The 14,914-nt window shown below is 46.3% G+C and overlaps 1 protein-coding gene across 1 annotated transcript in view; it reads left to right on the top strand.

Annotated features, from left to right (window-relative positions):
* Positions 1-14,914, top strand: part of galnt9 (polypeptide N-acetylgalactosaminyltransferase 9) — a gene marked incomplete at both ends in the record, with an annotated part of 124,001 nt that overhangs the window by 44,254 nt on the left and 64,833 nt on the right. The window contains one exon of the mRNA XM_083644032.1: positions 9,531-9,728. Coding sequence (XP_083500158.1) covers positions 9,531-9,728 — 198 coding nt within the window. The remainder of the gene's footprint in view (positions 1-9,530; positions 9,729-14,914) is intronic.

The following is a 14,914-nucleotide window of genomic DNA, read 5'->3' as shown; positions in this document are numbered from 1 at the left end:
ACAGGAGTCAGTCACACGGGGCTATATTTACAGGAGTCAGTCACATGGGGCTATATTTACAGGAGTCAGTCACACGGGGCTATATTTACAGGAGTCAGTCACATGGGGCTATATTTACAGGAGTCAGTCCCATGGGGCTATATTTACAGGAGTCAGTCCCATGGGGCTATATTTACAGGATATATTTACAGGAGTCAGTCCCATGGGGCTATATTTACAGGAGTCAGTCACATGGGGCTATATTTACAGGAGTCAGTCCCATGGGGCTATATTTACAGGAGTCAGTCACATGGGGCTATATTTACAGGAGTCAGTCACATGGGGCTATATTTACAGGAGTCAGTCCCATGGGGCTATATTTACAGGAGTCAGTCACACGGGGCTATATTTACAGGAGTCAGTCACATGGGGCTATATTTACAGGAGTCAGTCCCATGGGGCTATATTTACAGGAGTCAGTCACACGGGGCTATATTTACAGGAGTCAGTCCCATGGGGCTATATTTACAGGAGTCAGTCACACGGGGCTATATTTACAGGAGTCAGTCACACGGGGCTATATTTACAGGAGTCAGTCACATGGGGCTATATTTACAGGAGTCAGTCACATGGGGCTATATTTACAGGAGTCAGTCACATGGGGCTATATTCACAGGAGTCAGTCAAAAGTAAAAAGGAGATCTGCATCCTTGTGATTTCTGACAAGTAGACAGGGATTTTGTTCTTAATGACTTGCCCGGTGAAGTAAAAATAAAAATAGATTCTGGGCAAAAGGGCATGCTCTGCTGCTGCCCTTTATTCAAATAGATTCACTCGCCATAGAGCTGTCTGATACGATGGAGGAGGCAACATATTTATCATAATATGATTAATACGCCGTGGCACATGCAGTGATAAGTCTGATGGATGGTTTCTCCACATTTTGCACGGAGCCTCCCTCAACGACCTTGCACGCGGCACCAGACAGTCACAGTGCATCCAGCCTCTCGGCGTGCTGAGCCGGAGGCGGAGCTGCCAGGCAGCACTCGCTGGCGATGGTGTGACTCACTAGCGCGGCGGCGCGTCAGCATCACACGGTGTAGTGCACCTGACGTCACATCAGCATCACACAGTGTAGTGCACCTGACAGCGGGTTCACATTCCCTCCATGCCACGTCGGTTCACCAGGAGTTAACAAGCGTGCAATTGAACGAGCTCTCACCAGCGGAGTGATGGAGTCCTTATTTCCACGCCTTTACTCTGCCTTAATACGAGGATATGAAATCGTTGCCTATTGTGAATGCTGTATTGCATCAACTAAATGTTCACAATCTATCCTCCATCCATCCTTCCCTAAGACACAGGTTGAGTCATTTAAAGGCACATAGACACATTGAGGTGGGGCCATGCAGACTCCCTCTCCCCACTGCCTGAATAAACAGGATTAATGGAGGCAACAGGAGTGCGTTGTAATTAGGAACACGTGAACTGCGTGGCTACGACAGGCAGCCGCAGATAAATTGATATTTATTTGCTGTTTGAAATCCTGCACTGTGCAGGTTATTAATGATTAACGGTTAGCGGTGTACCCGCCGCCCCCTCCTGAGTGTGTGGCAGAAATAAGACGGCTGTCATTGTGGGCGGCGAGGTTGTAATGAAATACACGGTTCAGAAACACTTTGGATGGCTGCTGAATGCCCAGTCGCCATGTGACCTGCTGAATGCCCAGGCACCATGTGACCTGCTGAATGCCCAGGCACCATGTGACCTGCTGAATGCCCAGGCACCATGTGACCTGCTGAATGCCCAGGCACCATGTGACCTGCTGAATGCCCAGGCACCATGTGACCTGCTGAATGCCCAGGCGCCATGTGACCTGCTGAATGCCCAGGCGCCATGTGACCTGCTGAATGCCCAGGCGCCGTGTGACCTGCTGAATGCCCAGACGCCATGTGACCTGCTGAATGCCCAGGCACCATGTGACCTGCTGAATGCCCAGGCACCATGTGACCTGCTGAATGCCCAGGCCCCATGTGACCTGCTGAATGCCCAGGCACCATGTGACCTGCTGAATGCCCAGGTGCCATGTGACCTGCTGAATGCCCAGGCCCCATGTGACCTGCTGAATGCCCAGGTGCCATGTGACCTGCTGAATGCCCAGGCCCCATGTGACCTGCTGAATGCCCAGGCCCCATGTGACCTGCTGAATGCCCAGGCCCCATGTGACCTGCTGAATGCCCAGGTGCCATGTGACCTGCTGAATGCCCAGGCCCCATGTGACCTGCTGAATGCCCAGGGCCCATGTGACCTGCTCAATGCCCAGGCGCCATGTGACCTGCTCAATGCCCAGGCGCCATGTGACCTGCTCAATGCCCAGGCCCCATGTGACCTGCTGAATGCCCAGGGCCCATGTGACCTGCTGAATGCCCAGGCACCATGTGACCTGCTGAATGCCCAGGCCCCATGTGACCTGCTGAATGCCCAGGGCCCATGTGACCTGCTGAATGCCCAGGCGCCATGTGACCTGCTGGGTTTTTCTACCAATTTGACAAACTGGTGGAATTAATTAGACCAGTGCAGTGCCCGTTCGACTTTATGACTTTATGCCGTGGGCCTTTTATGCCCTGGTAGAACACAGTCCAACTCCATGCAATGATGTCATAATGATGTCATCACCAAGAAAGGCGAAGCAAAGACATGTTCTGATTGGTTCAAATTGAATGCCTTCCAGTTGGAGTCGCGTGTCCAAATTGCACCAAATCCTTGCATACCCAGCAGCAATACAGTCGCCAAGTGGGAAGTAGATCGGACGACCAGTTCTCAATTATGCGGACAACCATATCGCGCATGCGATTAGCGCATGCGCTGACGTTCTTTGACCTGGAAGTCGAACAGCGTGTAAAACTGTTATGTTAGCAGCCAGGGAGCGATTAGCTAAAGCTAAATATGAAGTTCGTTGATGTAGAGCTAAATATGTGTCTAGAAAAATATATTTTTTAATGGAATGAATTTCAACTGTATTGAGCTAACAAGGGGCAGCTTTGTGTTACCTGACCATCGCTGCGTTTGAACGTTCGTTTATCAGCGCTCTCTCTCTCCACATAAACACAACCTCGCTCGACCACATAAACCTAACAGCAAAACAATGTCCTATCACTAAAATACACACAGGGTGCAGCGTCTCTCAACATAAACACACTACTGCCACACTATTATATGGGCCAGAAGTGATCGTTTTGAGGGCAAACGTTTGTATAATTATATAATATTTTTTAATGAAATAGCTGAGACTTGCTGCTACCAGTTGTAAGAGTAGAATTGGCCGAGCCTGCGGGGAAAGAGTGCATATCGCCACCTATCGTAGCGGAGGCAACGTGATTCCATCGAAAAATAATGATTTCCCACCCGTGCATGTATACTTGGAGAACGACATAGTCCGAGTAAATAGCCTAATCAAGCTATAACCATAGCTCGACTTAACTGTGCATGTAAACGTACTGAGTGGCCCAATGAGATTTTTCTCTCTCTCAGACCTAAATCTGAGAATATTTTTATTGCTAGATATGATTTTGTCCAGAATTACAAGACTATGTTGCAGGTAGAGGGATAACAGAGAAACTATGATCAAAACAGTCATTCTTCTACAGTCTTATAAACCCCCTTGAACCTCCGCAAGGACCCTTGGTGGTATCCGGACCCCACGTTGAGAAGCACCGCTTCAGAGTATGATGATAGCCTCCTCCATTTTGTATTTGAAAGATGTCATTTTTGCTCCTTTGAGACGCAGCATACAGTATTTGACAGAACCTGCTTTGTTCATGGACATCACGGAGCTGTACCTCCTTATTGATGCCATGCAGGTGCAATGAGATGACTTTATATTCACATTGATTTCAGAGTCCTCCAGAGCCTGAGGAAAGATTTATCTGAGCTCAAGTGAAACACGTCTTTGCTCTTGCCCGCCGTGTGGCTCACCGTGGTTTAGTGTTTACAGTATATATCGTTCTTGAAGAGCGAGGAGGCGAGTGCTTTGCTGCACACGGGCCAGGCAGGCAACGACCAGAGATTCATGTCACTTTCACATTTCTATCATATCAACCACGTAGTATGGAATCCAGCATCACAGCGTCACCTTTTTCAGTTCACGCTCTTGCATCGCAGGACTTCAAATTCTGTGCGAATACCTGTACCTCCTTTTGAATTCAGGTTATTATTTTTTTTATTATGGGAGGCAGGAGATTGGCCAATTTTCATTATGTGCTCTTCATATATAGTAGATGCCTGATGCTTTCAGTGAAACAGCCCAGGCTGAAGGACAGGCGGGCTCTTAGATCTACAGAGACTTAATGCGCTTGAAAATGGCTCGAGGCAGCGGAGGCTTTCGATTCCTCTCATCTCAAACACGCACGCATTCACGCACGCGCACGCACGCACACACACACACACACACACACACGCACACAGATAATTTGGCTGCTAATTTAAAGCTCCAGTATGTCAAATTGAAATTGTCTCTTGTTTGTCTGCATGGATAGCCCACGTGTTCTGCTTGGTTCAGTCTCAGGGAGAATTAGAGGGGATTTTTATTTTATTTTAGGCACCGAGGGGCCCTGCTGTTCTCAGGGCATGGTTGTGAATGCTAGATCCCCATTATCTGATAATTCCCCCCTTTGAGAATCTTCTACCAATTAGAGATGCAAAGTTGCATTAATATGAAAAACAAACAAACAAACAAAAAACAGAGTTGTAATCTCAAAGGCTTTGTGTCCGTGTATAGGACAAAGGTTGGACAGATAGCGGGCAGAGATATTTATCCTGGCTCGCGATGTTCCAAGTCGACACACCGTCCTGTTTGTTGAACGCGGGGAAACGTGTGCGTAGCCTGATCCAAACCACGCACAAGTACAGACCGTTAACAAGGACACAGCGGGCCGAGAGAGTTAATCAATCGGAATCAATCTCCTTCGGCAGGAACGACAACAGGAAGTGGTGCGGCGGGGGGGCTCACGGCGAACGTATTTGCTATATCGGATGATGAGTCATCACGGGGGTGCGTGTGAGAGGGCGGGGTGGTGGTAACTCCCATCGGAACATGAAATTGAGTATGATTTGGGCAGATGTGGATGAAGAACCCTCTTAGTGGTGTGCAGATGAGACGGCACGGTGGGGGGGTGGTGGGGGGGGGGGGGGTGGTGACACGCGCTCATCCGTCAAAAGCAGATGCGTCCTCATTTCCAGAGCATCTCTATCTTATCAACCTGGAGTGGCTGCAGGGCGTTTCAGGGTTCTCACAAGGATGGATGAACAGAAGAGCCACGCTGTCGTGCCAAAAAAGTGATTGCCAAAAAGGGATTGCGAATACTGTATTTAAACTGGTAAAAAGGATTGGATGGGTTTATAATATAGGGGACAGAGCAGGTCAAATAATGCAGGTGGACAATTGCAAAAGAGATAATTTCTTTATTTTATATATAACCCATCCGTACATCATAGCCTATTTATTATAGTCTAGTTTCCAAATATAGGCCTAAACAAGGACATACGTTATGTAAGTACTGTATATTATGTAAAGTTATATATATATATTTGCACGTTATGAGATAGACGCAGCTCTATGAACTGGGTGATACAGCCTTAAATCACTTTTTGTCGTGACACCTGTCCGGGACCGGGACAACACATGGGGTCTTCTCAAGGTCAAGCGCATAAAAAAAAGGTGGGGGGGGGGGTGACTAGCAGCATGGGGTTTCAGAGCTACAAATACAAACAAAGCCAGGTAGAGAGACCAGAGGCTATACGCAGCTCAACGAGGGCAGGTGAAGTAACCTATTCAAGGCCAAGTCTTTGTTCCTTATGCGAGACAAGCTTTTGCTCAAACTACATCTGTCAATGACTCATAAAAAGGTTTCAAAAATAATTGCCTACTATATATAATGCTTTTATCCTCAGAAAGTTATCTTTTGAAGTTGAACTCTCTGATGCAACGTGTTTTGTTTTTCATCAAAGAGAATATACAGTATGGCAGACATCAGCACATACACCATATCTCCTATATCCGATACACAGTTCACCACCTTATTGTAGGCATTATCATGTAGATTCATAGAGCCTGTTAAGAAAAAAAAGACATAATTTATCTTTGTTGATGACCACCGACTTGAAGTCACAGTTATTTACCATTACATTGCTCCTACCTACATCAACATCTATGAGCGTTCAGACAGCCAGAAATAGTTGATGTTGGCAGCAAACCCATCTCAAATCACTGTCTTCATCACAGCTATTATGCCTTCCGACTCGAGTAAAGAGAGAAGCAGCTCTGCGATCTAAAGAATCCGTCTTTAAAGACCCACCTCTTTAGTGAGCACCTTCTCACCTAATGGACTGTGTGAAAAAAAAATCTGCCTCAAAGCACTCTATACATTACCTCTATGCACGGCCTCATAGCACCTACTGTATGTCCTGTTGGACCGGAACGCACCTTTATGGTCCTTACAGATGCTACTTGTTTCAAAGTACCCTATTGCCACCGCCTGTCGTGGCAGTAAGAGCTCCTTCAGTGAGTTTTGGTCGTAGAAAGGCTAATAGCATTGCAATCTGTGGGTTCTTTACTTTGACATCTTGTTGGACTCTTACTGGTGCAAACACACACAAAAAATCCCACCCATTACCACAACCACCGCCGCAGTACTTTACATTACCACAACCACCGCCACAGTACTTTACATTACCACAACCACCGCCGCAGTACTTTACATTACCACAACCACCGCCACAGTACTTTACATTACCACAACCACCGCCACAGTACTTTACATTACCACAACCACCGCCACAGTACTTTACATTACCACAACCACCGCCACAGTACTTTACATTACCACAACCACCGCCGCAGTACTTTACTACTTTACATTACCACAACCACCGCCGCAGTACTTTACATTACCACAACCACCGCCGCAGTACTTTACATTACCACAACCACCGCCGCAGTACTTTACATTACCACAACCACCGCCGCAGTACTTTACATTACCACAACCACCGCCGCAGTACTTTACATTACCACAACCGCCGCCGCAGTACTTTACATTACCACAACCACCGCCACAGTATTTTACATTACCACAACCACCACCACAGTACTTTACATTACCACAACCACCGCCGCAGTACTTCACATTACCACAACCACCGCCACAGTATTTTACATTACCACAACCACCGCCGCAGTACTTTACATTACCACAACCACCGCCACAGTATTTTACATTACCACAACCACAACCACCGCCGCAGTACTTTTGCAGCAATAGGGTATTTCGAAACAGGTAACATCTGTACTCTCATGCTTCTCTCCTGACTAGATTGCTTGTGTTGTATTAAAATGTGTCATTTACACCTGGCACTAATATATGTTTTCTGTGATTGGATTGCAATCGGATAGTGCTTGACCACATTGTGGTCACAATGCGTCCCTGGTTTGGCCGATCAGATCGCAATCCGTCCCCAATGTGTCTTGGGGGCGTTTACACCTGTACTTTCAACTGGTCAAGCACGATCCGATTGCAATCGGATCACAGAAGAAAATGCATGTTAGTGCCAGGTGTAAATGGCCTCAAAGTGTCTGCCAAATAGGAAAGTGTTGCATTTGTAACTGTAGAACGTCGACTGGAGTATTTTTACCCATCACTCTGATGTTATCAGTCGATGGCTGTCTCGACGGGCTGCTCCTCTCAGTCATATTTCACTGACATCATCACATAGAGAGTTCCATTTGGATCCGTTCCCTGTGTGCTCTCTGTCCCCTACCTTCCGCTGATAAGCAGTAATGTCTGCTTTTGGAAGATAAATGGTCTTTTTTTTTGTTTAAGATGGAGAGAGAGAGAGAGGTAGAGAGAGCAAGAGAGAGAGAGCAGGAATCAGAAGACAGGGAGAAAGAAAGACAGTGGCTGAAGACATTAGAGGGAGAGTGTGGGAATATTCTTACGGAAGATAGTGTTTATCGTTCCGTAATTGCAGCCCTCTTTTTCGCTTCAGAGCTAGCCTACACAGTATGTGATATGGTTACTTTGAAGCTATGGTGGAGATAATCTCTCAACAGGAGGGAGATCCCAGCCGCTGCTTCCAGCTTCTCCCCCATCGCCTCCTCGCACCTTTTTAGGATTTCCGAGAAGCCATCATCGCCTTCAGGCCGCGGCTCTCAAGCAAACGACGGAGCCAACCGCTCCGATGACCGAGGGCCGCGAGCACCAGAGATCTGCTCTGTGTTTGATGTGCTCTGAAAGGCAGCATGCAGCCAAAGGAGCACCCCCCCCCCCCCCCCAGCAGAGGGCCACGAGATGAAGAGCGCCGCGAGCTTTTAGAGCAACGCTTTTCAGGGGAGACGAACTGGCAAACCCTTCCTCACATAGGGGAAAGAAACGCAGAAGAAGAAATAGACAGTGGATTTCGTTTTCCCCAGGAGCAGACTAAGCCTTTCTTTCTTTCCACTTGATGTGTTTTTGTTTTATCAGCTTTCGCCCCCTATCAAGTCCCACGCCGGGATATGTGTCATATTTTGACATTTCGTTTTTCATGATATGATATGCGATGTGCTATTATTTGTTGTCCCACGGAGAAAAAGTCTTTTAGCAGCTAGGGCCGTCGCGTCGGACGCCGCGGTGAGAAAGGAATTCTGGCAATCGTTCTGACGTTGAATAAACGCTGATGTGACAGGCTGGAAATCATGTAAATGTGGCAGCAAACACGGAAAACGAGATGACACCCGTAGTCGTGCGTAGCTGTTACCTGCACCATTTCCGAAGCTGTTTTCCATGCTTTTTGTTTACAGTGTCATAATATCATATTGTGAATATTTTGAGCTCATTTGGGTTGAAGTTGAACCTCTTGCATTAGGCCCTATCTGTCAAAATCTTGCTGGGGAAGCATATTCACAGCAGTCTAGAAGCTACATTCACATTGACATGATCTATCTGACCACTCTTGATTCTCATGGACACTAACATTGTTGCAATATTAAAGGAGGACAGCTTTGTATCATTATAATGCCGGTAGTATATGCAGATGAAAAGTGTTTACCTTCTCTCCATTTTTCCTGCGCCGAGAAATCCCCGTTCGTCTGCTTGCAGAAACTCCGCCCCCACCAGCTGGTATGGGTCATTAACACTCGTTGAGGCTCTCAATGTGATTTTCCATGGATGCGCGCATACAGAGAGAGAGAGAGAGAGAAGTCTGTAGTTTGAACAGCTTCCCTCAAGGAGAACATCTGTCCACTTCCGTCTCCAAATACGTCAAATGCATCATTTGGAGATGGTAGTGCCTGGAATGAAGTGAGTAAACATGAAGGGAAGGTAAACACTGTTCATCTGCATACTACCCACATTGTAATGATACAAAGCGGGTTGCAAAGCCAAACTTATACAGGACAGAAAGAATAACTAATAATAACTAATAACTAACTAATAATTATGTGCCCCACAACTACACCATAAAGGTTCCGCATACTCGATTGAGTCGACTCCTAACTCCCCCTTTCTTCTCCAAAGGGCTGAGCCGATTCTGACCAGGATGAAGGAGGATCACACCCGCATCATCTTGCCCGCCATAGACAACATCAAGTACAACACGTTCGAGGTGCAGCAGTACGCCAACGCCGCCCACGGCTACAACTGGGGCCTGTGGTGCATGTACATCATCCCCCCGCAGGAGTGGCTGGACAAGGGCGATGAGACGGCCCCGATCAGGTGAGGGCCCCCCCCCCCCCCCCCCCCCGCACTGCGGAACACCGTCCATTATGGATGAGGATGTTTGATGAAATATGGATAGCCCCGGGATATGACTTATTCATGTGTGGAGCCATCAAACTAAGGGGTCCGTGATGATGTACCACCCAAACACACAAGTCAAGCCTCCCATGGAAGGCTGTCTAATTACCATGACGAATACCTTCATTTTGATGCAGGCCACGTGAGGCTGCGCCGACGCCGTGTCTTTAGGATAATTGCGTGTTGCGTGTGGGGGCATTGCTTTACACCGACAGCTCCGGCTTGTGTCATGATTAAGTTCAGTTATCCTTTATTTATCCCCATGGGGAAATTCATCCTCTGCATTTGACCCATCCTCTACTAGGAACCTTCCTAGAACTAGGAGCAGTGCGGCAGCCGCAGTGCAGTGCCCGGGAACCCAACTCCAGTTCTTTTGCCTTTGCCTTGGAGTATTAAAGCTGCATTCAGCAATGTTTTTGTGTTAAAATAAGTGTTAAATGCCTCTATATTCTGACAGCAATCACTGAAATAGGGTGTTTGGTCAGTGATTTGAAACCGCTCACCCCCCGCTGTCCTCTATCTCTCTCCTGTAGTCCTGCAGGCAGGGCGGACGTATGTCCGCAATCGCAACTCGTAGAGACTCGGCGTTGGATTCGGGGTGGAAAAATAAAATATAGTTATTTTTTGGGCATCGCGATCTGACCTTCCGTTTCCAAGAAAATGTCAACTTTTCTCTGATTGGATAGTTTGAGGTCACCGCCAATTTTGATCCAATCAGAGAAAAGTTGACATCTTCTGAGAAACGGAAAGGTCCAATCGCGAGGCACAGCTGTCTATGTGGTCTCTGAGTGGAGGCTCAGTCTCCCACACTTTGAAAAGCCCTGGCGTATGATAATTGACAGTTTATTCATAGGACTTTATACAACTGTTTAATAACAGCGTTAGTGTTCAAGGACTTTGGGATGCCGAACCTACGAATGATTTGTTGTACTCGTAGCTTAATAACTACTGACTTGGCATCACATTTTCTATAGGGCATTGCCTCTATCCATCTGGATTGGAACACATATTAACACACAGTAGGGTACATTTAGATCCCTATGCACTAGGCATATTTACATAGTCTATTAGCATATTAATTGGCCCTGACAGTACTGGTAAGCGGCTTTGTTTTGTCATTGCTTTTGGTTGCCCTGCACATGTCCTACTGTACAATTATACATCTAGCACAAAAATCTGCAGTGAGTAAGTATGGTCACTCCAGCAGTCACAAGGACATTAAGAGACGGCGCTGGTAGAAGTGCAGGTTGCACTTGAGGACATTGGGGAACCACCAGAGTAGGATGAAGCATGGCCTGTTTAGCGGCTTTATCTGCACCTGCGTTACCCAGGGAGACGGTATCTGAAGCACCAGTGTGAGCATCACAGCTCACACCAGCCAATTGAGATGGTAAAAGGACAGCTTGCAATACTGTAGATTGTTAACCAAAACATGATGTTTTATTGGACCACCTGATAAAGTGATGAAACCGCTGTGTTTCCATCCCAAAATCATGAACTATACCAAAAGCATAATCTGGATTTATTCAAAGCTAAAATACATGCCCTAATCAGTGCAAGTACTTCTGCCATCTGACCAGTGGGTAGTGCTGCAGATTCTAGCCCATCACATCAAAATGTGTTGCTGTTGCCTAGCCTGCTCTGTAGTCTGTATCAGGAAGACGTGATGCACTGCTGCCATCTGTATTCACCTTATTCTTTGCCCATACAAGGACGCTTCTGCATGACGTCATTTCGTAATCGTCTTTCCGGTTTTAAACACGGAAGTAGAGTACGCCTACCGCACTCATTTAGACTTTCCAAAAAGCTGTTTTCAAGCTAAAAAACCCCAAACTGTTTTAAAGTTTTAATATTTGTCGGGTGAGAACGTAACATATACAGTATGTGACCAGTTTATCAGAATAACGGCTATTGGAAATCCTTAACAAGCAGCGAGGACCGGGAGCACTGACTGTGCTGACACCGGTCGGACTAGCTATCTGTCAAACCCTACTGTAGGCTACTGGCAGTGAGAAAACACTGTCAACGTTCTTTTGTAACTAACGTTAAATGCCGACCGGGTACAGCCATCGGCTCCTCGCAGCAGTAACGTTATGAACATGTAACTGAAGTTGGCCGCAGTGTAGCTTAATTCTGAATGTTGCCAAACTTCATTCATACTGACGTTTTATTTGAAAATGGCCGTCAACTAGCGCTGAACCGGAAGAACAAATACGTTGCGTCGAACGCGGAAGAGAGAAAAAGTGGGCGTGGTGAATAAGGTGAATAGAGAATGAATTCAGGGTTGATCAGCGGTGTTTGTTGCACATGTGGATGCAGTGTTGACGGGTAGCTGGATTAACAACTGGTGAGCCAACAACAGTGACATTAGCATGACCTAAAATAGCAGCTTCATATTGTGCAACAGTGACGTGTTGTGTGACCGCCTTCTGGAGGAGAATTTATACTGTATGAGGTACACCACATCTTTTTTACTTGCCGCATGTTTTCAGGAAGAAGCATTTGGTGCGACCAATCAAATGACTTTGGGGCATAGTCATCCCAAACCTATCCTAGGGGGAAAAAATCTCACGTCCAGATCAAGTCATATCACGACTAGTCAGATCTGGCCAAGAATATCACCCTATTTCAACTAACATACATCCTAGAGAAAAATACTTCACCACTGAAATCTCTACAAGGATAACTAAATGGTTGTAATCAAGGTAATAAAAAAAAAAAATCAGTCTGCTCCGTTCTTATCCAAAATCTGACCAGCAGCACTGTCATGTAACATCTGACCAGCACTGTCATGTAACATTGGAAACATAATTTGCTCTGATTCACAAGCTGTTTGGAAGAACACTGCAGCAGAATATCTGCGGGGGTGACACTGTTGCAGGCATGTTATTTATTGGGGGACAAATGACGGAGTAGCTCCCTCTCACTTGGACTGCTCTGCATTTTTGCGCTAAACATCCACTTTGTGCAGGAAGATTGTAGTTTAAGCCTTAAAGGCAAGAGAAGATAAGCCTACCCTATTTACTGCTGGATGTGCACGCTACACTGCACTACTACACTGGGGTGACATAGAGCCTTCGCCATAACCCCTTCCATCTGGAACTCTCTCCCCAAGCATATCTGAGACTGCACCGATCCGTCCACTTTCAAATCCCTCATCAACCCAGCTCTTCAAAACGGCTTTAATTAATTAATAAATTAACTAGTGCAGTGCCTGTTCACCTCCCTCTCCTCCCCCCCATTCACATACTATGCTCTCCCCCTCTTCACCTCCGTCGACTTGCACGGAATTCGACACTGCACTTTCTCAGCTTCACAGCAGCGCACCCGCCGAGTTTGAAGTCAATCGGACGAACGATTCTCGAGATGAACCGCTTTTAGTGTTGCCAGTTTAGTTTAGTTTATTAGGATCCCCATTAGCTGCAGCAGCTGCTGTAGCTATTCTTACTGGGTTCTGAAATGGCCAGTAGGAGGCACTATGACGATGTGCGTGTCCGAATGGAATGCGGCACTGGACTCCGTCGGGTTCCATAATATAGACTATCGCGATATTACATTTTGGATATCGCCCAAGCCTACATTGGAACATACAAAGGGCATACATACAGAGTGCATATTTTCTCTACAAGGGTAAAATTTGCCTATGTGTATGTAAAAATGTATTGAATTTCAATATATTCAGGAGTATCGTATTGCACAGTGATCGTTCTGCATATTCCAATCAACATCTGCTTGGCTCAGGCCAGGTTGTGGCAACGCTAACCTCAGAATCCATCGCATGGACTGTTTGTTATTCATGAGCTGAAGGCTTTATCTGAAGACTGGAGGTTATTGTTGAACTTACGAGGCATTTCACTTAACTCTCTAAAGCGTAATAGGCTGTGGATTGAAAGCATGCTGGGATCCGGCAGATCCAGCGGATTTCAATCAGGCCGCGTTGCCTGACTGGCTGTTGTGCTCTATATTAGCATAAGATGTAATGGCCTGGTGGATAGAGAGATTATCCTGTAATTGGAGGATCACAGGTTTGATCCCTGCAAATGCTATAGGAGGGAACAGCAAAAAGTAGCATGGCGTCCAGATAATCTCTGTCTGGGTTACCTCCTAGAATAAATCAGAACAATAACTCATACAGAGCAGATATAAGCAGCAATTTGGATTCACCTGTTGAAGTGTCCTTGAGCAAGACACGGCATCTCCCTACCAGGTGTAGGTTTTACCCAGCTGTGCCCGGAGCTCTGATCCCTCTGATGAAATACATATATGCATGTGTGTTTCAGAGGGATATGCAAGGAAGCAAATGACACCGTTAAACTGTCTGATTATGTTGATTGAAGTGTTCACACATGCAGTTAGGCAAACATTGATCATAAAGCTACTTAAGGATTCCGGAGAGAAAACCTAAATGATGAGTTCATATGCACTGAAGTGACTACGGTTTGTGTGTAGTGTGTTAGAGCCAGTGCTGCTGCACATTTTGCTGTTGGCTTGGGTGCAACGGTACGGCAAAACTCCAGCGACCGTTTTCACGTGTAGATGCCTGCTGTCGCCTGCTGGTTGCTTGGTGCAGCAGCTTGATTGGCTGTCTTCCCGTCTTCCCATCTTCAATTGGTCGATTTCAAACTGGCCCCTCCTCTCGTCGCTGCCGTCCATCGCCTTGCAAAGCATGCTGGCTACATATCCAATACAAAATGAATGGGCAGCAGCGACAGCAGGCGTCGCTGCAGTGTGGCCGTACCGTTAAGAGTTAAACATAAACAATGTAACAACGTAAGATATGAAAGCTTTCATGCCAAGATGCTATTTTGGAAAAATGTAGCTTGAAATTCATCGGCCAATATTTCAGAAACATGATTCTATCCTCCCTTTTGTAAATCTTAGCTATTGTATAACTGATATACCATAACATTATGTTGTTCACTCTGCCAACAATCATTTTGTAAGAGTAGGAGTCAACTTGTGCAAACAGTTATTTTGCAGTGGAACTCTTGATATACAGTATATGGGAAACAAATGGATAGAAAGGAGACAATTCAGCTTATGACCATCAGCATTTGTCTGAAAGACATTTTCAGGACCTAATGGAAGTGCACACCATTGATCCA

The sequence above is a fragment of the Poromitra crassiceps genome, assembly GCF_964638095.1.
Source record: "Poromitra crassiceps genome assembly, chromosome: 10".
In the NCBI taxonomy this organism is placed as follows: Eukaryota; Metazoa; Chordata; class Actinopteri; order Beryciformes; family Melamphaidae; genus Poromitra; species Poromitra crassiceps.
The sequence above is the reverse complement of the archived record's forward strand: the minus strand, read 5'-3'. Positions and strand labels throughout refer to the sequence as shown.